The sequence below is a fragment of the Daphnia pulicaria genome, chromosome 5, assembly GCF_021234035.1.
Source record: "Daphnia pulicaria isolate SC F1-1A chromosome 5, SC_F0-13Bv2, whole genome shotgun sequence".
In the NCBI taxonomy this organism is placed as follows: domain Eukaryota; kingdom Metazoa; phylum Arthropoda; class Branchiopoda; order Diplostraca; family Daphniidae; genus Daphnia; species Daphnia pulicaria.
The window spans coordinates 5,841,882-5,868,807 of record NC_060917.1 but is presented as its reverse complement, the minus strand read 5'-3'; the positions used below and the strand labels follow the sequence as shown (position 1 = coordinate 5,868,807).

The 26,926-nt window shown below is 42.5% G+C and overlaps 6 protein-coding genes across 9 annotated transcripts; 3 read left to right on the top strand and 3 right to left on the bottom strand.

Moving 5' to 3' along the window:
* The first annotated feature begins 115 nt into the window (after positions 1 to 115).
* Positions 116 to 733, top strand: LOC124341412 (annexin B9-like). Its single transcript, XM_046794511.1, has 3 exons — positions 116 to 198; positions 259 to 435; positions 503 to 733. Exons 1-3 carry the CDS (start codon positions 190 to 192, stop codon positions 716 to 718), a joined length of 402 nt encoding a protein of 133 aa, XP_046650467.1. The 5' UTR covers positions 116 to 189; the 3' UTR covers positions 719 to 733.
* Positions 734 to 5,382: 4,649 nt separating this feature from the next.
* On the bottom strand, positions 5,383 to 6,587 carry LOC124341404. Of its 2 annotated transcripts, none has more exons than XM_046794501.1 (4): positions 6,316 to 6,587; positions 6,035 to 6,250; positions 5,874 to 5,975; positions 5,383 to 5,813 (listed from the first exon to the last, which is right to left on the bottom strand). In XM_046794501.1, the coding sequence occupies exons 2-4, from the start codon at positions 6,065 to 6,067 to the stop codon at positions 5,523 to 5,525; spliced, it is 426 nt and encodes a 141-aa protein (XP_046650457.1). In that variant the 5' UTR covers positions 6,068 to 6,250; positions 6,316 to 6,587; the 3' UTR covers positions 5,383 to 5,522. The 2 variants fall into 2 exon arrangements, 1 of the variants encoding a protein (XP_046650457.1); XR_006918233.1 differs by having other exon boundaries at positions 5,555 to 5,813; positions 6,312 to 6,571.
* Positions 6,588 to 7,243: 656 nt separating this feature from the next.
* LOC124340795 (mucin-12-like) lies at positions 7,244 to 19,114 on the bottom strand. Of its 2 annotated transcripts, none has more exons than XM_046793469.1 (15): positions 18,960 to 19,114; positions 17,235 to 17,374; positions 16,196 to 16,439; positions 15,758 to 16,108; positions 12,141 to 12,562; positions 11,273 to 11,429; positions 10,298 to 11,187; positions 10,109 to 10,217; positions 9,731 to 10,035; positions 8,962 to 9,647; positions 8,718 to 8,888; positions 8,423 to 8,636; positions 8,172 to 8,332; positions 7,923 to 8,095; positions 7,244 to 7,842 (listed from the first exon to the last, which is right to left on the bottom strand). In XM_046793469.1, exons 2-15 carry the CDS (start codon positions 17,307 to 17,309, stop codon positions 7,718 to 7,720), a joined length of 4,083 nt encoding a protein of 1,360 aa, XP_046649425.1. In that variant the 5' UTR covers positions 17,310 to 17,374; positions 18,960 to 19,114; the 3' UTR covers positions 7,244 to 7,717. The 2 variants fall into 2 exon arrangements, with proteins under 2 accessions (XP_046649425.1, XP_046649424.1); XM_046793468.1 differs by lacking the exon at positions 18,960 to 19,114 and adding an exon at positions 17,521 to 17,944.
* A 152-nt stretch (positions 19,115 to 19,266) lies between these two features.
* Positions 19,267 to 23,860, bottom strand: LOC124341298 (GTP cyclohydrolase 1-like). 2 transcript variants are annotated; one of them, XM_046794345.1, is made up of 7 exons: positions 23,641 to 23,860; positions 23,466 to 23,546; positions 21,942 to 22,065; positions 21,082 to 21,270; positions 20,159 to 20,324; positions 19,964 to 20,080; positions 19,267 to 19,869 (listed from the first exon to the last, which is right to left on the bottom strand). In XM_046794345.1, exons 3-7 carry the CDS (start codon positions 22,039 to 22,041, stop codon positions 19,740 to 19,742), a joined length of 702 nt encoding a protein of 233 aa, XP_046650301.1. In that variant the 5' UTR covers positions 22,042 to 22,065; positions 23,466 to 23,546; positions 23,641 to 23,860; the 3' UTR covers positions 19,267 to 19,739. The 2 variants fall into 2 exon arrangements, with proteins under 2 accessions (XP_046650301.1, XP_046650300.1); XM_046794344.1 differs by lacking the exons at positions 23,466 to 23,546; positions 23,641 to 23,860 and adding an exon at positions 22,198 to 22,315.
* A 27-nt stretch (positions 23,861 to 23,887) lies between these two features.
* Positions 23,888 to 24,827, top strand: LOC124341367 (B9 domain-containing protein 2-like). The gene is made up of 3 exons (XM_046794451.1): positions 23,888 to 24,221; positions 24,309 to 24,569; positions 24,649 to 24,827. Exons 1-3 carry the CDS (start codon positions 24,134 to 24,136, stop codon positions 24,825 to 24,827), a joined length of 528 nt encoding a protein of 175 aa, XP_046650407.1. The 5' UTR covers positions 23,888 to 24,133.
* Positions 24,828 to 24,845: 18 nt separating this feature from the next.
* LOC124340946 (tectonic-3-like) lies at positions 24,846 to 26,926 on the top strand. The gene is made up of 2 exons (XM_046793788.1): positions 24,846 to 25,638; positions 25,724 to 26,926. The coding sequence occupies exons 1-2, from the start codon at positions 24,846 to 24,848 to the stop codon at positions 26,911 to 26,913; spliced, it is 1,983 nt and encodes a 660-aa protein (XP_046649744.1). The 3' UTR covers positions 26,914 to 26,926.

Sequence of the window (26,926 nt, the reverse complement as noted above, 5' to 3'; positions counted from 1 at the left end):
AGAGCGTTGAATGTTGAAGCATCAACCTTAGAATGTTTCCACTCTACAATTAATTGTCATATCAAATGATTTGATTATCTAGAACAAATTTTATCGACTATTTGTTTTTTTGCAGCACCTAAAACAAAACATCCGCTTCACGCAGCATTACAGGGCTGTTTTCAGACGTTAATATTCAGCATCCAAAAAATGGGGGAAGTAAGCATACTGATTATTGTAAATGTGTCAAATAATTTGAACTCGAAATTTAATTTTCAGAATATTCCTACTATATTTCCGGCTTCATCGTTTAATCCCCGAGCTGATGCTGATGCGCTTCATAAGGCAATGGAAGGTTTCGGTACGGACGAAAAAGCTCTGATAAGCATTCTGTGCCATCGCACCTGTGACCAGCGCGCGTCAATAAATCTTGCCTACAAGGCAGGCTATGGAAAGGTTATCTGGCAACAATATGTATTACATACATTTTTTTTTAAATTTGAGCTCGTAATATATAATTTAGGATTTGGAGTCGGCATTAAAGAGCGAATTAAGCGGTTTTTTTGAAAAATTAATGGTTGCTCTCTGCCTTCCTATAGCTGAATTTATGGCACGTGAAGTTCATCATGCTATCAGTGGAATGGGGACCAATGAAGATACGCTCATTGAAGTTCTTTGTAGTGGGAATAACCAGGAGATTCGCGAAATGAACGCTGCCTACCAACGATGTGAAAATTAGAAATCAACAGGTTTATTACGTTCTAGATTGTTATTTGTGGATTTTTATTCGTCTAGTGGGCACCCTATGGAGAAGGATATCAAGGGAGATATTTCTGGTGAATTTGAATTGCTTCTCGTTCCAATGGTCCAGGTGTAGTTCTTGCTGATTTAATGTTCTCGTTATATGTCCTGAGTTTATTTTTTTGTATTTACAACGCCATTGATGGATTGGGCACAAACGAGTATGACCTAATCTTTATTGATTTTTCACTTAATTTAATTGACATATATATTTCACATATTAAGTCGTAACCTTATTCGTATAATCGTTGGTCGTTGTGATGTTGATCTCAACAACATAAAACAAGAGTATGAAAGGAAATTCAGCCGTAGTCTTCAAGCTGATGTTTCGGTACAAAATTTCTTTTATTATAATCATGTTTATGGAATAATTGTTGCCGAAATAGTTACAATTGTTTAAGAATAATAAGTGTCTTAAATCTGCTTCTTTAATTTGCTAATTCTTTACTAAATATGCAATAAACACACTGTGGTTTTGGAAACCACTCGGGCATTATTATTGCGAGCCCGAAGGGCGAAGCTAATAATCGCATACGCAGAAAAAAAAAAGCCATGTCACTTTGTCTGTATGTGTGTCTGTATGTAACGCTTCATAGCTCGGGCGTTTTACGACACATTTCAGACTTTTTGGTTTTAAAAATTAGACAAAAAATATGCGGTGCGACCAGAACAAAAATAATTTCATTTACTTAATTGGTTCTCCCGTAATTAATGAAAAACTGCTAAAATAATTGTTTAACGACTAGAGACATCTGGCGTTGGCGACTACAACTTTTTCTCCTTAGGTTTAAATTCCAGTTTCCACTACATGTGTAAGCTTGTCATTTACTAAACGTGTTAAGTTTAAAATTAATCCTTTTCGTCGAATATTTTTTATTGAAATAGATTCGTAATGTATGGTTAAACATGAGTAAAATAATATTACGAATATATGCCGCCCAAATAAATCACCACCAGATGTCCATAGCATCGCCGTGATGACGCAATCTTTGATGACCCAACCATGACGCAATAACCAGATTTGTATTTAAGTTTTGCAGTAATAAAAATAAATGATGGTCATGTTTAAAATTCAATCATTGAACTTTATGTGTAAAAATAGGAACATATGAGTTGAGCAAACTAAACGTAAATAACTTGCAAGGATATTGGACTGTAACAGAAAAATCCCGTTTTAAAACCAAAAATTCTGTGAAGAAAAGTGTGAATTGTGGATAATTCCGACTTAACAATAGGCCCTGAATTTGTCATTTAAGACAGTTTTCAACTGGCTTACGACTATCCCTTCGCGGCGAGCTGATAAGCTTGCTTTTCTATCTTAATCGCATACGCAGAAAAAAAAAAGCCATGTCACTTTGTCTGTATGTATGTATGTATGTATGTAACGCTCCATAGCTCGGGCGTTTTACGACACATTTAGGACTTTTTGGTCTTAAAAATTAAACAAAAAATATGCGGTGCAACCAGAACAAAAATAATTTCATTTACTTAATTAGTTCTCCTGTAATTAATGAAAAACTGTTAAAATAATTGCTTAACGACTAGTGACATCTGGCGGTGGCGACTACAACTTTTTCACCTTAGGTTTAAATTTCACTTTCCACTACATATGTAAGTGTCATTTATTTAACGTGTTAAGTTTAAAATTCATCCTTCTCGTCGAATAATTTTTATTGAAATATATTCGTAATGGATGGTTAAACATGAGTAAAATAATTTTACGAATATATTCCGCCCAATCAAATCACCACCAGATGTCCGTAGTATCGCCGTGATGACGCAATCTTTGATGTCCCATCCATGACGCAACAACCAGATTTGCATTTATGTTTTGCAGTTATTTGACTAAAAGATGGTTATTTTTAAATTCAATTATTGAACTTTATGTGTAAAAATTGGAAAATAAGAGTTAAGCAAACTAAACGTTAATAACTTGCAAGGATATTGAACTGTGACAGAAAAATACCGTTTTAAGACCAAAAAGTCTGTGAAGAAAAGTGTGAACTGTGAATAAGTCCGAGTTAACAATAGGCCCTGAATTTTTCATTTAAGACAGTTTTCAACTGGCTTACGATTATCCCTTCGCGGCGAGCTGATAAGCTTGCTTTTCTATCTTAAATAATAGCCAAGTTTCTTTATACATGAATGTAAAACTTCAAAGACAAATAAATATTCGGTTTTATTTGCTAAACATTACTTTGTTATAAATTACTCAGACACAATGAACAAAAACATGAAAAGGAATTGCTTTATTTTCCCACCTCAGCCCACAATTCCTCCACTATTTACAATCACACATATACATACATACATGCATACATACATACATACATACACTTAAGTAAACCCGTTGGCTGCCACGCCATACAACCCGTAGGTTGTTCTCTACTCTCTACGCGCCATGTCTGAAGGATCCATGACCAAGGTGGGACTTGCCATTGCTGACAAGTCCGGGCTGACACGGTGACAGGAGAAGATGGAATGCACGCCTCTAGAATCCATCACCGTATCGACAAGGGGGAAGTCCCTATGGTGCACTGCCTAACAGGCGCCTTGCGGCGAATCTTGGGCTGGTGCGACTGTCCGACCCCGCGGCATGTAAACCACGAGACCGAACAGCGCGGCCCGTGCTAAGGAGCTAGGGGAGAACAAAGGCGTGGCAGCCAACGGGTTAACTAACACAAACGAAAACATTACCAACAACAAATGATGGTCCGCGCTGACATTTTGGACCGGCGAAGTTTTGGTGTCCATCTTCTCGACGTCTCCTCTATAACCTATACCTAAATAAAGACAAAACAAGCGTTATTAAGTGAAATGCCAATAAAAGTTACATAATACATAAAGGTACATTGATCTGTTTGTTTTTGCTAAAAATTTTACAGGCGCTTAAAAATTTTGCTTTTAACATTCAGAACTGTACACAGAACCAGTGTTCTGCCGAATAAGGTATAGATTTATTTAAATATGAATATGAATAAAATGAAAATTGGATCGAATAAAGAATAAGAATAAAGAATAAAAATAAAAAATGAAGAATAAAGAATAAAGAATAATAATAAAATTTATTTTTATTCGTATTTCGAATAAATTTTCGAATAAAATAAATGCTCATAATTTGCGAAATTTAAGGATATTTTGATTTTTAAATCATAAAATTATTTTAAAAAACCATTAATAGTAAATAATTACTTTTAATTAGGCCTTGTTTAACAGTTTAAGTGATTTCTTTATTTCTCTGACACATCACCAGTCCAATCAAATCAAACAACTTCAAAAGTCAAAACCACTGGAGCCAGATTCATGAAAACACTGAATCCAGATTCATGAAAACAAACAGAAAAAATAACAAATATTGATACAAGACCGAATTAAATTAAACGCTTTTGTTGATTGATTGATTTGATCTGAACAGCTCACACCTGTCTTACACTCACACATGTTCAAAATGGAGCAGTCTAACATCCTGTGTTGCCATCAAATTTGTGTCCAAAATGGCCAATCAGCGTACAGCATCTTTAAAACGCTGTACGCTGATTTGGGCCATTTTGGACACAAATTTGATGGAAACGTGGATGTTAGACTGCTCCATTCAAGTAGCCCTATTGTATTAGTATTCAATAATAAATAAAATGGCAATATTTGATAATTTTATTACCAAAATGCCTAATTTCCAGTTTCAAAATTTGAATATTTGAATTTGATACACAACGTTTGATACTTAACAGCTTAGTTTTATACTTTAAGTTCTTCCCGCAGTACTATCACTAATTCACTAGTGTGCTTACTGCCGTACTTACTGCTTAGCGCATGGTGTACACCATGCTTAGCGTGAGACAATTATTGGCCTCATGACTATTTCAATGGCTAAACGGAAAAAAATTACTCCAAACAAAAGAGCAACGGCCAGCGGAAATATGAAATTTTAAACTTGAAAGAACTTTATTTTTTATTCGCCTTTTTCGTTTAAGTTTTGGATAATCGAATAAAGAATAAGAATAAAATAAAGCTAACAATTATTCGAAAATAAAGAATAAGAATAAATTGGATAAAAATTTATTCGAAATAAAGAATAAGATTTTATTCGTATTCTTATTCAGAATACGTTTTTTATTCGAAAGAACTTTATTCGGCAGAACACTGCACAGAACAAAGCTCACTTGCTAATTTTATGAAAATTTTCCGGAAGTATACCGGAAGTAACCACAGCGCCTCAACAATTGAGCTGTTGTCAAATTTAACCACATATTCGTGATCTCCATGAAATTTGGGGTCGATTAAATATGATTTAAACGAAATCCAAAATTTGGCCAAAATCGAGAATTTTCCTGAAATCTTGAAACCGGAAGTACGCGTAGGTACAAAAAATTACATTAACTTTACCACCAATTTGACGAGGATCACGAATATGTGGTTATTTTGCTCCTCGAATGAATATTTACTGAACTACTGACTGAAATCAGAAAACCGGAAGTAAAATCAAAAACACATAATTCAAAATCTAACAAATGAGCTTTGTTGGTGGAAAAGTTATCGTCAGTTTTCACTAAAAATTCCTACACAGCAGCTGCCGATAAATGTTTAAAGAGATTTGCAAAGTAACTGAAACTGACTGTTTTGACAGCTGAAAATTATCGGAAAGCCATCTAGCGTTAGAAAAAAGAAACGTCTAAGTAACACACTAACACTTCTTTTACACGCAAGAAGGGCCTGATTTTAGAATTATTACACAGACAGAGAGTTTAACGCAAATAGATTACTAGAAGATAATCTACGAAAATAAGTGAATTGTGCGGTACCTGGCCATAATCCCGTGGTGAGTGACTGCAGGTGTCACAGCAACGGAAGTGATCCAACTCGCCAGTGAAGCAAGAAAAGTTGTGTAGCAGGACTAGCAGCATAAGAAGCACTGAAGCTGTGAAACTGGATGAGTCTTGAAGATAAGGATGGAGCAGAACGTTGGTGGAAGTCCCTCTTCTGTGATGGACAAAATCCAGCATTGGCTCAAAGATGTCTGTGGGATCTTGCTTGCTCTGTAAAATTAATGTTACATTAATGAAAATATAAAAATTAAAAAGCATATCAATCTTTACCTTTTCTAAGAAGCACACTGAAATGTTCATGATGAAAAACCGTGATAATGGAACTACAGCAACCAACTGCATTTCTCCTCGGGTGGGATAAATTTCCTGATGCTAAAGAAAGTGTTATGAAGTATTGCAATAGCGTGGTGATAGGTGATATTGATGCTTACCTTTATCATATGGGTGATGATGTAGTAAGGCATTTGACGTAGTGTGGTTTTTGTGGTAGCAGTAATGGGAAAATACCTTATCTCCACACATTTGTATACCACTATATGTGTGCTTCAAACATGAGTTTTAGGCTTTTGACAGCATGAGTATCTAATGGATGGAAAGTGACTGAGCACTAAGTCAACTTGTTGGGATGACTGACAGTAGCTATGCATCTAAAATTTGAAGAAATCAGTTGGTATAATATGAAAATAAGGAAATTATGTCGAGATAAACCTACATTAGATACGAAGCTCAATTTGTTATTTGAAATCACAGGAATATAAGTATAATTAGCAACAATTTTGTTTCGTCCATTGCGTCCATTTCACCTCGTTTCATGACAGGCGTAGTAACAACAAGAACGACAGTGGCGACATCTAGTAATGAGTTTTGAATCTTATGTTTGTTGCACAATCACAGTTCTATCGAGTTCGAACAATTGAGATATTTTTTTTATAAAAAAATTCAATTGATTTCTGCTGTCGGGCATGAAAATAGTTTAAAATCATTGGAGTTCTATTGTCGGACATGAAAATAATTAAAAATAATTGGAGTTCTACTGTCGGGCACTGGAGTTCTATTGTCGGGTATTTTTAATAATATTTAAAAAAAAAATGAGTTCTTATGTTTTTGGAGTTCTACTGTCGCATACAAAGAAATTTTTAAAAATTATTTAAAATATTGGGGTTCTTTCGTGGGTGGAGTTCTTCTGTCTTCTTGGAGTTCTACGGTCGCCATACCTTAAAAACCAATTAAAAACTGACTAAGAAAAGGTCCCACTTAACTTTAGCATGGTTGAACTTGAATCCAACTCTTGAATCTTGAATCCAAACTCTTGAATCAAACACTTGAATCCTCTTCCCTTGTCTCTACTCTTTTTTAGATTGCGTAAATGACAAACACTATCGACGGTACTGGAAAATTGGAATGAGGAAAAATATTTTATGTTAAAGAACACAGCATTTTGTGGAATTTTTTTAAAAATACCACTCAAGGTCTCATAGTTACTGAATAACTTGAAACCTTGTTGCGCCTTCCTTAATATACATATCTTGGTACAATGGTACGGTATGCACGGCATTGAGTAACCAGGAAGTTAAATTTTTTCAAATAAATTCGAGAAAAAATTGTTGATCTGTAGGAAAATATCACAATTGACAAACAGAAAGCGGCAGTAATTTGTATAATTAATATTCCAATCTAGACATTAGTCGATAACTCATTCTTGTTTTTATCAGATACGGATAGGAAAGAAGTACTTTCTTGCCAATGTATAAAAAGTAAATAATAATAAGAAAAAAACTGTACAGTTGAATTTTAAGGAAGAAGAAGCCAACAATCCATCGTGTCAACATTTTTATGGCCTATCACCCAATTTCATTGTATAACGAATATAACAGACTTATTTGCGCAGGCAATTCTTTCCGAAAAAGACACTCAAAAGGAGAAGTAGAAATAGAACAAAACATTTAAGTGAGCAGTAATAAATTGTCCTACGCCAGAGAAACAAAAAGTGGGAGGCGGGGGTTAAACAGGGTAAAGTAAATCCTGTCATAATCGAAATAATGTATACGTCAGCTTCAAGCAATTAAACGTCAGTAGAAATAGACTTGAAATCGTGAAAGCGTATAAACAGATATTCAATAAAAATCCCCACTAGTGTAGCCATTCCAGTCGTCTCCCTCAGTGGTTGTACCATCGTTTAGAATAGCGCCTTCTTCTCCGCCGCCATCTAAAACGTCTTCAAACAAGACCTGGTCCAGCGCTGATGACCAAAATAAGCAAAACGAAATGTCATTCCTGCTTCATGATGAATACCGCGGGACAAAAGTATGACAAATTTACCTTGAAAGACCTGTTCGACGCGTTTCATAACCTTGAGCGTGCCAGACAACTCCCTAGAGCTTGACCTCCCTGCTGTCATCGAGTGAATGGGCGATTCCGAGGCGCAGTCAGACAGGCGGTTAAGGGCATCGTCAATCAGGCCCAATCGTTCCAAATCGTCCACATATTGTGGCCTAGTCAAAGACAAAGAAATGATAAGATTACCAAAACAGGTCAAAGACAACGGAACAAAAAGGAGTTGGAACACACCTTAATTTCCTCATTAGGCTCTCGGCGTTTGAGCGTATTTTTGCTGACATCCCGTAGATTGTAGAAATGACCAAGTTGTCCAGTGCTTCTAGTTTTGTGCGTGCTCGTAAAGACGAATTGGAGGCCGAAGTGCGCATCAATAGTCCGTCTTCCATGTACAACTAGATACAGCGAAGAATTTCGTTAATCAACATTGACAATCAATTGCCTTGAAATCTAGGATAAAGAAAATCAAAAGTAAATCATACTACCTTTCTTCGGGGGGATCCGGGACTGGAGGTTAAGTCTACGTCATTGCTCATGACGCTGGCCAAGTCGCTGAAATCGGCAGGCAAACTGGGTGGAGAATTGTGCGAACTTGTTTGCATCAGGTTGAGACCCATATACTTGCGGGTGGTCATCGGACTGGGTTTGGGGCTTGCCTTCTTTGGTGGACTGTAAAGCATTTCGTTCTCGTCGTCCGAGCTGGAAATTTGCCATTTGGCAATTCAAATGAAATTGCGACCAAAAACAGAAACAGTAACAGCCAAACAAACGCTTGTCTACCTGTAAAGTAGGGCGGAGTTGTGCATCGACGAGGGCTTGTGATGCGACGTCCTCCTACTGTTATTGTTATACTTCGATTGCTGCCCAGCGGTATCCATTCCTGCGGAACGAGCTTTTGAATTGTTCACGCAAGTGAAGGAAGCGGAACGGATGATTGTTCGGGGCGGTGGGCTATAGGAAACGAAAATGAAAAATTGTTAATTTTTGGATCCGATTGGTTGGAAAATGAAACAAAACAACGCACCTGGGACTTTGTGACGACGGGCTGCTAGCCATGCTTGTCACGGTACCAATCATGCTCTGGCTCATGGTCAGCGTCGTAGTCTGGGCCCGTCTAGCAGCTTCCTTCTTCTTGCCTTCAGCTGCAGCTTTCATGGGATCGTAGTTCTTTCGGCGTTTCCAGTTCTGGAATTCGGCTTCTTTGGATGATAAGGTCGAGTTGCTTCGGCTCTTGCGAGCACCGGTAACATGAGGCGGTTGCGGAGGAGATGCAATCACTTGCTGCGATGGAGAGGGCATGTGGCCGCTCTGACTCTTACTGACTTTGACTGGCTTGTAACTCGATGGCCCAGGTGTCGCCATCTTTTCCGTTTTGCTTCCAAGACGCAGGCTGAATCGGCCACCGTCGTTGCGGGAAAACGAATTGGAATTTGGCGGAGTAGCTCTGGCACTGTGGGTAGACGTCGCCGACATTTGACTGTTGGTCGAAATCGACGACAACTTCCTGGCCAGTGGGGCAGTTGCAGCAGCCGGAACTTGAGGGCTAGAACCACGCGAAGGTGAATCATTAAGTCGGCGATGTTCCTTGTTGGGAGCCGAGGAGGATCCAACCGCAGACACCGAGGCAGATGAGCCTTGCTCGACGTCCAGACCGAGTCTACCTCTGCGTAAACTGAGGGCTCGGTTGTACCGTACGGCTGGCGCATTGTTCTGCAAATAATGAAATGCCAATAAATACCTCAAGAGTTTTGACCTTATACGGCAATTGTGAATGAAAACGTGTTAACGCTTACCGGTGTCTTGTGATCCTCGTGAGCGTGTCTTGAACGAGAGCTAGTCTCTCCCGAAGTGAAATCACTGAGGCTGCTATCTGAATGAAGGCTCTTGGCGTCATCGCCATGCAGTTCGTTGTGGATTATATTGGTGGCGGTTGTGGTGGTAGTGGAAGTGTTCATGGCGTTAGTGGTGCTATTATTGGCAGTCATGACGTAAGTAGTTTTGCGGGTAGGGGCTAAAGGCGCCGCAGGTGTAGACGTTACTGGGTATTGCTCGTCCAGGCTGCGGATCTTGGCTCGCAATTGTGCGCTCAGTTTGCGACCTGAAAGGGGGAAACATAAAATAATAAAAATTAATTGTGATCACTTAACAATCAAACCAAATAATATAAGTACTGTTTTCTAGTTCAGCAGGGGCGGCGGAAGAATGGACGGACTGGCGATAGCTGCTGCTACTTCGAGTTTCAGCATCGGATTCTGTACTACTCCGGCCGTCGACTCGAGCCTAGGTGTCGGTAATAATAAAGATAATCCAATTACGTCAATAACCAATAAGCTGCCTGATTCGATTAAGATGGCACACACCTGCATAGCGGAAACGACTGATTCCGTATCACGTAAGAAAGACTCGGTTTCCAAACTGCTGTCACTTGGATCGGACATGTCACTGGGACGGGGAGAGGAGCGGGAGCGAGAGCTACCGTTGCTAGCACCGGGCGGAACACTCGGCAGACGACGCCGGGGACGTTGTGCCGTCGGAAGCTCAGGCGGAGGTGGACGGGGATGCGACGGAGGTTTGGCCAAGTTGGCCGGAGCGGCCGGGATGTTGAGGTGAGCTAAAGGAGCCTCTTGCTGTTGTGCAACTTGTGCTGCCCACTCGCGGATCCACTGCGGAGTCGATCGGTTGTTGTTTTCAATGGAATCGATTTGGCCGGCTGCCGTGATGGTCGCCAAAGAATCCGACTGAGAGGATAGAGCCCCAGGGGGCAAGAGACCGAAAACGCGATCAATGTCGCGTCTCGATTGATCCTCGTCTGGCGACGGACTGTCCTTTCCGATCGTGTACGTGCCCGTCTCACTGGCCGCATCATCACAGCGATCCTCCTCTTCCTCCACCGTCTCCGCGGCCGTTTCACTGTCATTGGCGACTTCCGGATGGCGGCCACTCCCAGTACGCCCAGTGCCACCCATCATCACTTCCTGATGATGATACTCATATCCGCCCTCATCCGACTCGATCGACTGTTGTGGCTTCAACTCGCGGCCCGTAGGATGTGAAGTCGCTCTGGTCGACCCGTTGTTGTATGCGGGCCGGTTGATGCTTTTGACGGGCGACGGTGGCGGAGTGGGTGACGGAGAGCGTCGAGCCAGCGGCTCTTGCGGCGGTTTCTTTCTCAATCCGTTGGATTTGGCGGCCGAGACTTCGCTAGTCCTACCGACCGATGAGTTACGATTGGGATTCGTAATTTTACCACCTTAACATAACAACAATAAGGAAACATCATAAAATAAAAATAAAAAGTGGGATTCAGTCATTGATTTGTATCGCTGGGTACTCACTCTTGGTAACCGCCGCGGAGCGTCTCGGAGTCTCGACGGTCTCGATCTCAGGGCTGGTATTAAATTTCGACAAAGGACTGAGCTGACCACCCAGCCGGTTGCTCAAGGACTTGAGCATCTTGGTCTCGGACGGCTCTGTTGCGGTGCCACTTTCACTCTGAAAGAATACAGCGCAAAGAAAACAAAACACACACACACACCCACAAAAGGCTGGAGTTAGAATAGAACAAAAGAATCCGAGATCGCACTCCACATCATTATGCCAAAATCGACAATTGCCTGCGCAAACATCAACAATAACAACCTGAAAGCCAAAGCAGCACAACAGACGCGCGCCTACAGACGGACTAAGACACGCTTGGGCACTGGGCAACGGGCGAGATCGGACTACGCGACATCCAAATCTCGCTGACCAGTTTTCGTGTGCAAGAGATGGAGAGAGAGAGAGAGAGAGAGAGAGAGAGAGAGAGAGAGGGAAAGTCACCTTAAAGCTCTGCCTTCTAGCGCACGAGGTAAAAGTTGGTTGGCTGCCAACCTGTACGTACCATCAGAGAACGACGGTCCATATAGAGCGAGATGAAGGTCAACATTCAAACAAACTCAAGCGAGAAAGAGAGAGAGAGTTTGAAAAAAAATGCCTTGTTAATTCCTCCTCTTTTTTTTTTTTAACATTCTATCTGGTTTAGAGCCTGGCCTGCTGATGACATCATCTTTTTTCATTCTTACCCTTGAGCCGGGCAGGCCCCATCACGAAAGTCATTGTAATACTGTATATATTTTATAGACCTCCGAAGGGGAAGAAAGTTTTTTGGGAAAAAAAAAGAGACCTTAGAAGGAGTTGTCAATGTCGCAATTGAGATTCAATCACCTTCTTAACTTCCGCTTTGCCGGACGGCGATGCGCGTTTGCCGAGCCCTCCGCCACTGGACGCTGCGGCCAGACGTTCGGCGAATCGTTTCGGGGGCGCTTCTTTCTTCTTGCCGGGCGTAACGTCGCCAAAATCGATGGTGAACGCCAACGGTTCCAACTTGACAGTCTCCGTGCAGCTGCTGCTGCTTTCTTCTTCCTCTTCAACCACTTCTTGGGCCACGGCCGCGTGCTGTTGTTGTTGATGCAGTTGTACCTGTCGTGGTGGGGCCGATTGTTGTGGAGTCACGCCGGGCGAGTTGAGCGAGTCTTTACTGAAATCCAGCAGAGCAGACGACGACTGCTGAACTACTGGAGAGGATTGAACGGCGATTGGGCGTTTCTCTACCGCCATGCACGATCCGGTTTCCGGAATCCAATGACCTGGAAAGGTAAGAGACCATATCCGTTAATGCTACAAGTAGTAGTAGATCAACGCATACCATATTATCCATCCGTTACAATCTCCCCCTCCCACCCACACACGCACTTTGAATTCGGGACCTACGGCGTGACAAGTGCAGCGAATCCGGGACAACTCCCACTGACTGAGCTGCTGTTGCCATTATCTTCCCATCTCTTTCTCTTTCCTATTGTTTTCGATTACAAGTGTCTGTCTGTGTGTGTGGGGGGCAAAGGCACAGAGACACAGGCCGATAGTTTACAACACTCCCGGCCCCTCCCCCAATCTCCTTCATAGAAAATTTATGCCACGTCGGTTGAACTTAATCAAGAACAACATGAGAAATAATCGAGAAATGAGAGCCCCAAAAGGCCGGATAGCTTCCTTTTTTTTACGGCCATAATCCCCCACCCAGCGGTGTCGAAACGCCCAGATAACACCCATAAAGAAAAAAGGAAAGAAACCAACTGAACAGAAGAAATAGAAAATGAAATAAAAACCACACGACCGATAGAACCTTTCGGTTCACACTGGAAGAAAAGAAAAAAAAAATAGTGAGCAGAATGGCCTCCGTGAGCTACTGACATACCACCATCGGCACAAGCCGATAAATATATCCGACTCGAGTATATCACCTCAATAAGTAGGCAGAAAGGTAAACAAACAAGCCAGACAAAAGAGGAAAAAAAAAAAGGTTGGTGGCTCCCGGGAAAAGAAGCCACCGCCGCCGCCACTGTTGCTGCCGGAAACGGGGTAATTCGGTCACACACACAAAACACAAGACACAAGGAAAACTGATTCTTTCGAAGAAGATAGAGTCGTCAAGAGAAAAGAAATACACGTATGCAAAAGGCGTGCGTACAAAATTCTTTGACCCGAGAAAAATACATGTCCAACCGCAAAACTCGACCCAATTTAATTCGAGACTCTCTTTCGTCTTCGCAGACCGTCACGACTTTTTTTTTGATGGAATTTTGAATTTCCAAAACGGATTGAATTCGTGCGTCAACATCAAAGTAGACTATTTTTTCCCAGTTTTAGCCAACTTTCGTCCAGCCAGGGAGCAGCATTAAACAAGAGAAAAACGGAACACACACTCGGCCCATGATGAACTCGAAAATAGGGGCGGCTACGGTCACGAGCGTAACAACGGATTAAACCTTATAGCAACCTAAACCTAGGATGGATGCAATCTAAAAACTTGAGCTTTAAAAAAATTATTCGAAAGGAACTCCCCCCCACACACACACGATAATGTCTAATTATGTTTTCAAATTGAAACGAGTGTTATTACTGTATACGTTTTAACATATATACGTTCAGTTTCCCACGCATTGCGGCAGCTGGGGGTAACGCCCGAAGGAGACAAGAGTGTCATCCGGGTGGGCCCCGTTCGACCCTTCTCTCTCTCTCTCCCTTTAACATTTGGAAACGGCCAGCATTTCCGGCCGGGACAACACAAAGTTGGTCGTGCCCTTTGTTGCGTTTCAACCAAATCCTGGAGAGGGTCGCTGATCTTTTTCCAGAAAAGGAAAATTGAACAAATGGAAAAATCTGAGTTACGCAAACATGGTGGGCGCTGGTACGAAAATGTGACAGGCAAACTTTCTTCGGATGATTTTTTTGTTTTCTCCCACCTTTTTAAGCGGCTCACTGCATTGCCAAAACGACAAGGAGCGTCCAGCTAACAAGTCCCGTTAGACGACACCACAGGCTAGCAGACAAACAAACAATCACGCACGCACGCACGCTCACACACATACGAACGAAATGGAGGGGGTGGATAGGGGCTCGTATATCCTGGAAACCACTAAAAACAAAAACAAAAATGACGTCGGACAGGCGGACGTTGTTTCAAGCTCAAAAGTCGAATAGAGACTACTGCCGAGGTTTCTTTTTCCCGTCCATCTTACATTACCAGTGGCACTCGCCTGTTGTTTATCCCACCTCCACCCACACCACCAAGCCCCCCGGTCCGTCCTCTTTTTCGTTTTCTTCTTCCTCGACTGGCAATCACGGCCGTGTAACGACTCACGACTGATTGTCTACTTGCGCCAAACAAAGCCGAGGAACACGGGAAGGAGAAGACAATACAAAAAATGAAACAATTCGTGAAAAAAGTCGTGACTAGCTCTTTCATGGTCGAACTTTGGCTTCCTGCTATCGGTGCCGTTTTTCCTCGATCGCGTGACCTTTAATCATCGCGCCAAACTCAATTTGATAGTTGGAAAAAAGATAAAAGAAAAAGAAAAATTTCGGTAAAGGAAATTGCGCACGCTCCACTGCCCTCCCCATATGTTGCACGTACGGTCACGCAAACTCTCCTAAGTGTCTTCTATCAGGTGTTGTGTGCCCAACTGTGCACTCATTTCACAAATTTGGGATTACCTTTTCTGGTGTTTTGTATCTCTTTTCTGACTTTCGGGGGCGGTTGTTGGTGCCAGTGCCAGTAGGCTTGGGATATTCTTTAACGAGGCCATTCGCACCTTCAAATTCTCCTTAATGTGCCGATGACTATTATTTCCTAAAAGTTCTCAAACCCACCCAGCAACGTGAAATGGCCTTCTTACTTTTCAGCTATAAAGCCATACGATCTAATCGCTGTGGAATGACACAATTGAAAGGTGAGATTTTATAGACTGAGCGGAGACCAAAAGAATCCCCAAAACAAACATAATAAAACAAAAGAAACATTCTGAAATGATATCCTTGGCTGGCCACGCACAAGGAACGAACAATTCGGAGAATAATAAACGAAATGCAGCAAGTATTTTTTGTTTCTCGTTTTCTTTCACGAAATTGTAGTCAAGTAGAAAGAAGGAAATAACTGGGGCAGGACGTCAACACCCACCGGCGGACCCAGGATGGGATGTTCCACTGGATTTACTCATCGAGCAGCTGTTTCTCTCTCTCTCTCTGTCGTCGCTTTAACACTACCACACACCACCACCGCCACCACCCGAAATTGTGTAAAAAGCCTACGCGGGAATTAAACGCTTTCTAGATAACAACAGTTACGATCGAAATGACTCCAACCCGTTACTTTTAAGCGCGACGTTTTCTCAATAGAGAAAGGGATATTAACATTACGATCACGGGTTTTTATTGCGCCCAGTCTTTTCTTTATTCGCGTTTTATTTTAGTTTTTTAGTTGTGTGTTTATTTATTTTATTTACCGGAATTGTGGCTGTCGTAGTTGATGTTGTTCCAGCGCTGGGCGGTAGGTGTCGCACCGGCGAACTCTCCGGCGATGCACTGCTGACAATTCTGATGATTGCTGAACCTCTGGTGCTGGTTCCCGATCAGCGAATCATCCGAATAGGTAGAATGAGCACTTTGAATGCTAGCGTTGCTCATGCTGGTACTCAGGGGCAGAGCGACCACTGGAGAAAGCGATTTGTCGCGGAGGGGCAGCGACAAATTGCCCGTCTGTGCAGGGCTCGACGTGTATGGTGGCGATCGTCTGCTGACTTGAGGCGACAGGATTCGATCCAAACTGGCCTTGCGGATTGGAGGTGAATCCCTAACTGTAAACAGAGTTGGCCATCCAAAAGGAAAGGGTCGGCGTTAAGAGAGAAACACGACGTGAGCTGCTTTCTATTGAAAAGACGGACCTGGTCTGTACTCGAGCGAGTCGGGCTCCTTGCTGTCGTCGTTTTGGGAGTTAGTGGTAGTGCTGAAGCTGGAAACTGGCGTAAAATAATGGCTGGATGTGGTCGACAACTCCCGTAGTAGTTGTTGTTGCTGCTGCTGGTGCTGATGAAGCTCGGCTCTACCACTACTACCACTGACCTGGCTCAGTGGCGAAAGCGAAACGGGTTCTGCACTATTGCCGCTGCAGTGACAAGTGCACGCCATCTGAATTTTCAAATCAAACAAAAACAAAAAAGCAAAAAAAAAAAAAATGAAACCCGTTATAGTGCACCTGTTTAGCATAAACCGACAAGTTATTATAGGGTCATTCGACCCTAAGAAGGAAAAAAAGTTGATAGTCTCAATGGAAACAACATGAATTCCTTTTCTTCGTTTCGCTGATCGATTAATGTGGCAAAGAACCGGAAAGATATTTGACTAGAAAGTAAGCGCGTGTAAGAGACAAGACAGGGAAAGAAACAAGAAATAAAAAAAAAACCTGCACCACAGTTTACCCGCATTTTAGAGCAATCATCTTTTTTTTCTTTTTAACATCTATATTTTTCTTGTTCTCTCAAAGTCGGCACCGCCCAATTGGGAACGCTCGTACGGCACAAACACAAATCTCCACTAGAGCAAGGTTTTGAATATTATGACTCGGAGTAGTAGATATAAAGTTGTGAGGCTTTTTTAAATGCTGCTGCCCGAGTTATAATGTTAGAGTGCGTAGCAAACGGCTCCATTTTGGGTTCGTTTGACGGTCCGACGAGATAAGAAAAAGAGAGAGAGAGGAAAATCCTGCGGGTAAAGAAATAGTATCGTGAAACGACGCCCGAGGAGAGAGAGAACGAACGAAAAAGGGAGAGAGAATAGATGAAGATGGAGAGGAGAGAGGTGCTGGATAAGAGGGAACTGAATGAACAGGTACAAGGTCTCCCCTCTTGCTGGCTCATGTTTTCTCTCTAAAAAGATGTTTGTATTGCCTTTGCGTCTGTATGTTTTTTTCTTTCTCTTGAATACCTGCGTGTGAGAGGGTGTCGCTGGAAGGCCGCGAGAGGCCCAAGGTGTCAGCAGGCCGTCCGCATCAGAATCCATGGCTTCACGCAACTTATTCAACTTTTTGGCAGGCACACATGAAGAATCCGGCGGCGGCGGGGGTTCTGTCGATGAGAAAATTTCAACATCAAACAAACAATCACACTTGATGCAGTAACACAATATCTGTGGTCGGTTTCAAAATGAAAAAACAAAAACAAAACAAAAACAAAAAATAAAACTAAAGGCAAAAAGAGACTGTATGGCTAACCACGACTCTCAGGCACTTTGGAGTTGAACCCTTTAAAAACCGATTGACGCAGAAGTTTGGGACTTGGAGGTGGTCGGATCACGTTTTGCTCTTGACTCTTCACACCGTTTAACGTCGCTTTATTATTACTGACATTGCTGGGCTGTTTACTGACGCTTTTGTACGATGAGGAATTGGTGTTAAGTATGCGTTCGGGATTGTAAACGTGAACGATCATTTCCGAAATGATGAATTCTCACGGCCATAAATAAAACTTGAAAGAAAAGCACTGGAAGAGAGGCTAGCCGGGGACCAAGGAGATGGTGATAAGCGTGTATGAATGAATCGCCGGAGCAACGGAGACTGAGCCGATAGAGCAGAAGAGGGAGAGAAAACAGCTGAGGCTGTTGCAGGTGTGGCCTAGCCATATTCCCCCCCACTGAACGAAGGGGAAATCGCCGACCTTCAAACAAAAAAACTAAAGTAAAATACAGAGAATCACTCCTCCAACCTAGCTAGCATGTCAAGAATAAGAAACCGGTTAGGATACTAATAAGAAAACCGCGGACAAAGAAGGCATTCGCCACTTTCCTCTCTCTCTCTCTCTCTAGACCATATGGACACTTCGACTGATTTAAATAGCTCCTCCTACCTTGGACCATTTACATTGGGTTACATGATCACCAGGGAGATAATTATCGGGCAGAGAATAGAGCGAGCCATCCGCTCCACTTTCGACATCGTCAGCAGTTTGCAAAATCAGTTTAGAAATTTGTTGATTACTCTCTATGACGACGTGGTCATTCTCTTCGGTTTCTCTTTACGGTCGCAACACTCTCCTGACACATTGTGTTTTCATTTTCAAAATGCAAAAGGTATGGAGGAGAATCAGAATATTCTATTTGGTTTAGGCCTGCGACTGGAACAAGGTTTGCATCTCCTTTTGGACACCTCTGATGCACAAGAGCAGCTGCTGAATAACAATGACTCTGAACAAAATCACACAGCCTCTGGCTACGAAAACAGTTGGTGTGACCGTTTTAAGCACACACACTGTGCCAGCCATGAAATACCACAGAATTCTTTGGGATAAAGAGATATGAAGCAAGCTGTGGGCAAGTCTTTCCTAAATGCATTTATGGCATTGCAACCTGTGCTTGATAAGGACCGAGCTGCTGCTGAGACTGCAAGCGAGTTTTAGAAGAATTCCAGAGATGCTGGTTCTTGAGTAATTAAGTCTGCTCAGTCATCCAGAGTATTTCACAAGGAAAATTCTTGCACATAATTGTTAATATACGAAACACTTTTGGTACTCGGCTAGCCAGTTTAATGATGGTTGACAAGGGGGAAAAACAGTAGAGTTCAGCAGCAAAGTTTGGTGTTGTCAGGGTTATCTGTCACAGGATTGTAAGCCAAACTACGGGACCGGCGTACAGGACACATAGATTTGAACTATTTACCTGGTAAAGAACAGAGAAGATGATAAAATGGTAAGCCACTTCAAAACAAAACAGAAGCCGTTGAAGTGAGAACCAAATTATTACATGTTACAGAACTTTACACCTGACGAAGCACACAGAGAGCAGCCATAGGCCATAGCGGACACTTATGACAAAGTCCAAACTAACACCGGTAGATGGCTAATTTTGCATCCCAACAATGCTGCAGCAATGCAGCGGTTCCTTTGAAAGCAAAAATGACAAGAATATTTATCGAATGAATCTAATCTAGCATTCATTTGCTGACAATCCATTAAAACGAATACGATCCAGATAAGCTCTATATTTTTCAAAGACACGAATATATTATCAATCGATGCTGTTGATATAAATAATATCTTAAGTCACACCAATTAAATGTAACGTAACGTATCAATTTTTAAAAGTTACCACTGAAATGGAATGCTTCAATATTCGCAAACACAGCTAGCTAAACAAAAAAAATTATAAAAAGATGAACAAACTGTAATAATATTTGATTAATGAGAATTTTTGTTAAAGTTGATAATAATATGCTGATGGTAATCATGGTCCCCACAATGATCCGAGACAATACTAATTGATACATTCTTGTGGCAGGGTCATGCTTCCTGTACGCAGCGAACTTATGCAGTGCTACTTAACACATTCCTCAGGCAGGACTGTTGGAAATGAGTAATAAGTGATGTCATTCGGTAATTTGGATGATGGAGTCGTATTCCGGATTGGCAAAGAAACATTATTACTACCAAAAAACCGGGGTCAAGGAGTGCGCACAAAAGTTAGAAATTCTTCGCGTGTCTTGGAGTCATCACGGAAACCGCCCAACATGGCGGAAGTGACTGTCTTGGCGTTGATCTTCTGAACGCCCCGCATGACCATACACATGTGTCTGCAAAATGAGCACAACAACAAAAGGAGATCAATGAATCATCCAATCAATTGTGCTGTAACAAATGATGAATTAACAATGTTCAAATATTTACGTTGCTTCTACTACAACGCCGACTCCGTGGGGCGTTACCGCCTCACACACGGCCAGTGCAATCTGTTTGGTCAACCTCTCCTGGACTTGTAAGCGACGACTGTAGATCTCCACAATCCTGTTTTGGAAAAAACAAAAACAAAAACCTGTTATATTTTATTTCATTCAAAATTAGATATTCAAATGAACAGCAAACCTGGCCAATTTGGACAGTCCAAGAACTTTGCCGTTGGGCAAATAACCGATGGACACTTTACCGATGAACGGTACCAAATGATGTTCGCACATGGAAAACATTTCAATGTCTTTGACCACGACCATTTCGTCGTGGTTTTCATCAAAAATGGCATCGTTCAAAACCTCTGTCAAAAGAAAATAATAACAAATGACTTGAGAGTTTTTAATAAGATAGGCGGCGCCAGCTGTCAAACTGTCACGTAGACAATGATTATGAACAAAGACATTCAAGCCCCACCAAACGAGACAGTGAAATGAAAAAAAAAAATGAAACTAAGACGAAAAAAAAAGTCATTTAAGTGACAGGCGAAACGAAAGGGACAATTCCTAACTAAGCTGCTTTTCATCATCTACCCCCGCACGATATCGATCGCGTGCCAGCAATCTGGTGAAAGCTAGACGCGTCACGTACTGCGAGGACCGTCTATCTAGCGACAAGGAATTTTTCTTGGAGGGGCTCGTGCTCAACAGGCAGCAATCAGGAAGAATGTTCGCAAGTCGAAGAATGGGACCAATCACTCCTACGAGAATAGCAAGTCAAACGAATATCCCTTTAAGGCTGCTCAATCTTAATAAATCGCGGAGAAAATCATTTCGGGCGGGTCTTGTGCCGGACGGGATGGAAGCAGTAAACCATAAAACAGCACTAATAAAAAAGGAGGATTGTTGACGGCCGGCTCATCATCCCGGCGTGCGGGAATGAAAGCGCTTTCACAGCCGAGTAGAATGGAAGATGCCTTTAAGCGCTGCCCTAGTAATCAACAACGGCCCGTCATTTAATTACAGACATCTAACGGGAAAAAAACGTTTCTTCGGAGATTGGACGAGGAGAAAAGAAAAGAAAGACAAGATAGATTGGCATGAATGATGTCTTGGAATAACCTTCTAGCGTCTGTTCATATCCTTTTGTGAAAAAGAGGAAAGCTTTGGCCGCTCTCTCGGGCGTTTTCAGCAGCCCTTGGCGACATGGGTCCTCCCCTACGTCAGACAGCAAGGAACGATACGACTCCACCATTGACGGTAACATGTCCTCGCGATTCAGCCGTGGAGAACTCCGCAGATTGTCGACATCTAATAAAAAAGGAAAGAAATAAACAAAAAATTATGTTTTACAATAATCATCATTTTTATTATGACTTGTAATTGACGTCATGTAAAAGTAGGATGCTGGGCCTTGATTAGAAACGTAATAAGATCCAAGTCGTTGAATTCCCCATAGGTCCCCTAATTTAATTTGCTACATCCATTCTGGCAAAAAAATATGGGCTATAGTTATCAGCAGGTTTCTGATGAAATTAGATTTTCCCGGAGAAAGCTGAACCTCGGTTGATTTCTTTCGATGTCCCAGAACTACGTATGTATCGATCGTCAACCGTCTCGAATTTTCATGCTTAGCATATCAGACGAGGAGCAAAGTACATTGTCTTGTCAAAAATGAGACCAGATACTTGTGGGGTATTCCTGTATATGTGCGATCTAGGTATTACCACGATCAGTTGTCACACACGACACACACACAACTCTTTGAACCTCATTTTCTAAATCTCGACTAGACATCTCGTGGAGTTCGGACCAAATTTGAAAGCTTTTTATTCGCATTTAAGGCTTTCACATAGATTACGAACCAAGCCCAGGGCGTTTCTACGCGACACATTTGAAAGAATGAATGAAAAAAAAAACAGCTTAAACCTCAACAGCATTTGTCTTAAACTCAAAGTAGAGGAAGGAAAGTAGAAACTAACCGATTGTCCGTAGTCCATTAGTGATGGATTTACACTCGGGATCATCTCCGTTTGTGACAGCCGCTCCAGCTACTGGCTTACTGCCTTTGAAAGCTTCCATGTTAGTAGTATCAGATTGATTGATCTAAAGATTGAAAATTGAAAAAAAAAAAAGATTACAAATAAATCCGGCTATTTTCGTATTTTTCCTATTCAAACAGTAAAATGAAAAAACGGGAAATTTAACAATGGAAAAGTCATTTTCTTGATTCTGTACCTAATCTTTTTTTGAGAAATAATATATATATTTTTTAAAAACTAAATGTCCAGCTGCCTGTTGGTTCTGCCACTACTGGTGCTGTTGCTCCGGAGACTGTGAGGGGACTGAACCTCTCTTCTGCCGACCTTCTTTATATAGTGCGTAGGGCGCACGCCGAGAAGCAAAGCAACAATGCTCTCGTTTCATATTCGGGTTACCCAATAACGCCGCAAGCTTATATAACACTCAATCAGTCCGCATTTGATAGATCTCGTTTAATAGAAAGTGAACAGCAACCAACAAAAAATAGGTGATTAAGGTGTAGCAGCTGGAGCAAATTGGATAAAAAGTGTCCAGGAAAGTTTGGCGGGAAAAAACGCTAAATTTTATGCAAGTGCATTGAACTGCAGTTCCGAATAAGTGAACGCCTCACATATAGGGAACCCTGTCACGTAGACCAAGAGTATTGGTATCCTCTTCCTTTATCGTCTCGCTGTATGCAATTATCAGATTTTTTTTTCCCCCGGCCAAAAATGTCAATCGAATATACGAAATATATTGAGGAGCGCGGGGGCAGCAGCGCGAAAGACTTTAACAAGAATTCAATCGCCCATAGAGAGTGCCTTGATGAATCTTTGATGAAAATGCCAATTTTCCATTCCCGACCCACCCAAGCCGACGGCGGGACTTGATGCATCTACGGATCGATTGCTTCTGTGAGAGAGTAGATTGGATCAAACGACTCGAACGCTAAAAGCTGATCTCATGTTCATTCATCGAGCGTTGAGAACTGCAACACGGTGCCCTCGAGGGGCACTGTAGAAGGTTTGAATCGATCTACTTTCCCCCCCCCCCCTCCCCACCCACGATCCATTCAACTTATGGCGAGTTGCGCAACAAGATTTATCTATCGGTTGTTTTTACTATCAGCTTGTGAATAATGCCCATCAAAAATTGTTTGCGTATGTGCAGCACCGACGACACAATATACTGTACAAACTGATGATCGATGGCCACACTTTGGACGTTCAATCAATTACATTAACAGATTTCATCAGAATCTATCAACATTGATTGGATATGAAATAAGTGACAATAATTTCAAATAGGATTTGAAATTACACAAAGTTCTATAAATCAATCGCTATAAAAAATCACTAAAATTATAAGGCATTAAAGCCAAACTTGTACAAGTTTATGGTTATATAGAGCAAAACTTGTACAAGTTTGGCAAATAAAACTATTTCTTGTGATGAAGTGATGCCAAATATTGAAATGACACCTGCCTTTTAAATCAAGCAAGGTTGGAGACAGATCTGCTACTGTTGAAAGACTAGGTCAAGGCTTCCATACCATCCACATGGAAACTGCAAATATTTCAACATAAAATAGATTATAATATTTTTGAAAGTAAAATTGTGCAACAAAATCCAAATGGTTGAAACAAATATATATACTAACTTGAGAGATTGTGACGGTTCAATGAACATGTGTGCCAATTTAAACTTGCAATGAAGTGAAATAAAGATCTTTGAAAGCCAGGAAACTTTAAAAGTTAGCCAACACACAAAAAAAGATCTTGTTAAGATAAAAAAAATATATTCTGAGAAATTTGTAGGAAAAAAAAACTGGTCCAACTTTTAAACTCTCAATTCAGTACAACGAACGCCACTAGTTATTTCTAGGTTGAAACTAATACTACTATTACTGTTCTCGCTTTATTGAGGTTCTACATGTAATAAGATAAGATCAAAATCTTTGTTGGATAAGTTATTCAAAAGGAAAACCGGATTCAAATCGTGTCTCTTTAAAAAACAACAAAACTATCTTGACAAACAAGCAGACGACTTTGCCATTGCCATAGTAACTAGATCACCCATGGCAACCTTTTGTTTGTTTTCTTTTCGAGTAGTTGGCGTCTCTCTCATATTAGTAGTGGGATGGAAAAAGGGATATGGCAGAACTACATTTAATCGGGCAAATCATCGGCGGAACAGAGTTTTCCGAGAAAACAATTTGCTGTCGCTGGCAATTATCTTCAGGTAGGTGCCAATCGGCTTTTACGTGCGCTTTCTCTCTTTAAATGTGATCGGGCTCGTTAACGTTTTGAATTGTGAAACACATCACAGGTAAAAATTGGCGTGTTCTAGAAGGAGCCACTGAAGGCCAGACGCAACTTGACACACCACAAATCGGTTCTGTGAGCAGCTGGAATCATCCATTGGACGTGCACTGGGCTACTCGAGGTCTTCAAGGCTGGCCGCAAATTCACCTACAGATTTACCACCTGGACGCTTACTCACGAACCAATTTGATAGGCTACGCATCTGCATCCATTCCTACTCGGCCCGGCATCCACTACATCGACGCTCCGGCCTGGAGACCTTTAGGTTCTTATCTTGTCTCCCTTTTTTAGAAAAACCTGTCCGTTTAGGAGTTAAGAGTGATCAATTCTGGTTTTTTTAAAAGGTACATTCACTGAGGAGTTGATGCGTCATTTCATTGGCGGTGGAGTCGAGTTGGCTGACGCAGAGCGAATCCAAAACGGAGCCGATCGATCCCGTTTGAGAACTGAAGCCACCGGAAGAGTCTACTTGGAAATCGGATTAGTCTTCCGGGATTTCAAAAAGTTTGGCATCGAGTACTGACGAGACGTCAAAAAGAAAATGGCCAAGTTACCCACTCTTCAGCTGCTGTTCGTCATTCTACAATTTGCCCTGCTCATCTCCAAAACTTTCGTCTTTTCCCAGTCCGCGACGCAAAGTGCAGTCGATCCATCTGAAAGTAATAACCAAACCGACTTGAATCGAAAAAACCAGTCGAGCACCTTCGATTCGACGACGGCGGCGACACCTATGTCAGAGAATTTAACCAATTCCTTATCAACAGCAGATAATAATCTAGATGAGAATATTTTCCTTTATCTCAACACCGAGTCGTCGTCGGAATCCATTCCGACAACGACCGTCGCTCCCGAGCCACCGGAATCGGATCCGTTCGATTACAATTTGTTCTTCTGCACTTGCGATTTGATTGGCGGAGAGTGTGACGTCAACTGCTGCTGCGATCCCGACTGCAGCCAGGACGACCTCCGCCTATTCAATGGCTGCTGGTCGCCGCCCAGTTCGTATTTCGACCGTTACTACTGCTCGCCGGATCCTGATCGTTACGGACTCGTATGGAACAATACGCCGGAATTCCGCGTCCAGTGGAGTTCTCGCAGCGGAATGTTCTGCATCGTCACAGACAACGTCCCTAAAAAGAGATTGTTCCAAGATCGAGCTCCCGTTACCGAAGATGAGCTTTTAAAACAGATCTCACCCAAATTGTCCGGCAGATGGAACGATCCGGAGAGCCAAGAGCCAAGTGCCCGATTGGAACAATGGATTTATCAGCCGTACTACAAGCAAGGGTCGCCCATCTTCACTCTCCACATCAACGGGATCGTTAGCGTCTTGAGTAATGGCCTGAAATTCAATTTTTTCTTTTCTAGACTTTTGAATTATTGATGCGAATTGGTTTTAATTGCAATTTCATTTGTCAGAGTTACCGCGTTCGCTCAATAGCGCTTCGTGCAACACGGCCCAAACGGTCCATTTCCTGGAATCTGATAACGATTACCAGTGCAGTCTGCCGGGCGAGGATCGATGCCGTCCAACGATTCGTCTTGAAGAATGGCTGGCCAATTTAGCTGTCTTCCGGCTTCCGTCTTATTCGCTCTCTTCGAACGGCAACGCCGGCAATAGCAGCGCCCGATGGGGCGACATGGACAAGTTGGCGCCGGTGGTTGTCAGAATCTGCGAGAACTCTTATTCCGGATGCAGATCGGATCTTCCAGCACCTGAGCCCAGCTGTCGGAATTCGCTGGCCACCGTAACGTTGCGCATTACTCACAACGGGACAGAAGGCATCCGCTCCGTTTTGGCGGATCTGCTCTACACGTCGGCGTCGGCGGGACCGGTCCGTTTCCAAACGATCCATCAATCACTGGCCGAAATGAACCGACCGAGTGGCGGTGCGAATAATCCGCTGAGAACACGGTCGGGAAACCCTGGCTACCTGACGGGCAAACCCCTTCTGGTTGCCAAATTGAACTCGTCCAGCGGAGAAGGAGCTTACCAAACGCTGGACGTCTTCCCCGGCACGCCCAAATCCCGGCTGATCCGATTTGGAGAGGACAGTTACCACGCTTTCCGTATGAATGGGATCAAGATGGACAATCGGACTCAATGGTGCACAAACTGGAGCCAATTCGTCCTGGAATCTTTCTGGGGTCCGCAATTGCAACTGCTTCGCTTGGGGGCTTTCGGCAACGTCGAGCTGAACGAAACGGAAGTCTCCAGCTCTCTGTGGCTGGCCATCAGGATCCAGACGGAAGAGCTGAGCTGCTTCGATTCGCTCATCCACGGCCAACTGGTCGTCGCCTACGCCAAATCGGGGTCGTACGACCAACCGCAGAACAAACTGCTGGGCGCTGGGTTGACGCTGAGGTCGTCCGGTGCGGATTGTCTCGTCGAATCGTCCAACAGGTGCTCCCTCCAGCTGACTCAAACCGTTTCGTTCGTCATGTCGGATTCTCCCACGTTCATGGTTCTGCCTCAACCGCCCCGTTGGAAAATCCAGTTACCTCACGATTTCTTTTATCCTTTTCTTTTGTCCTCGGCCGGAAGCGTATTATTAAGTCCGTCCATCACGCTTCCTCTATTTCTCGTCGTCGTGTTTTATGGCCGTTAGATGGTGTTCACTG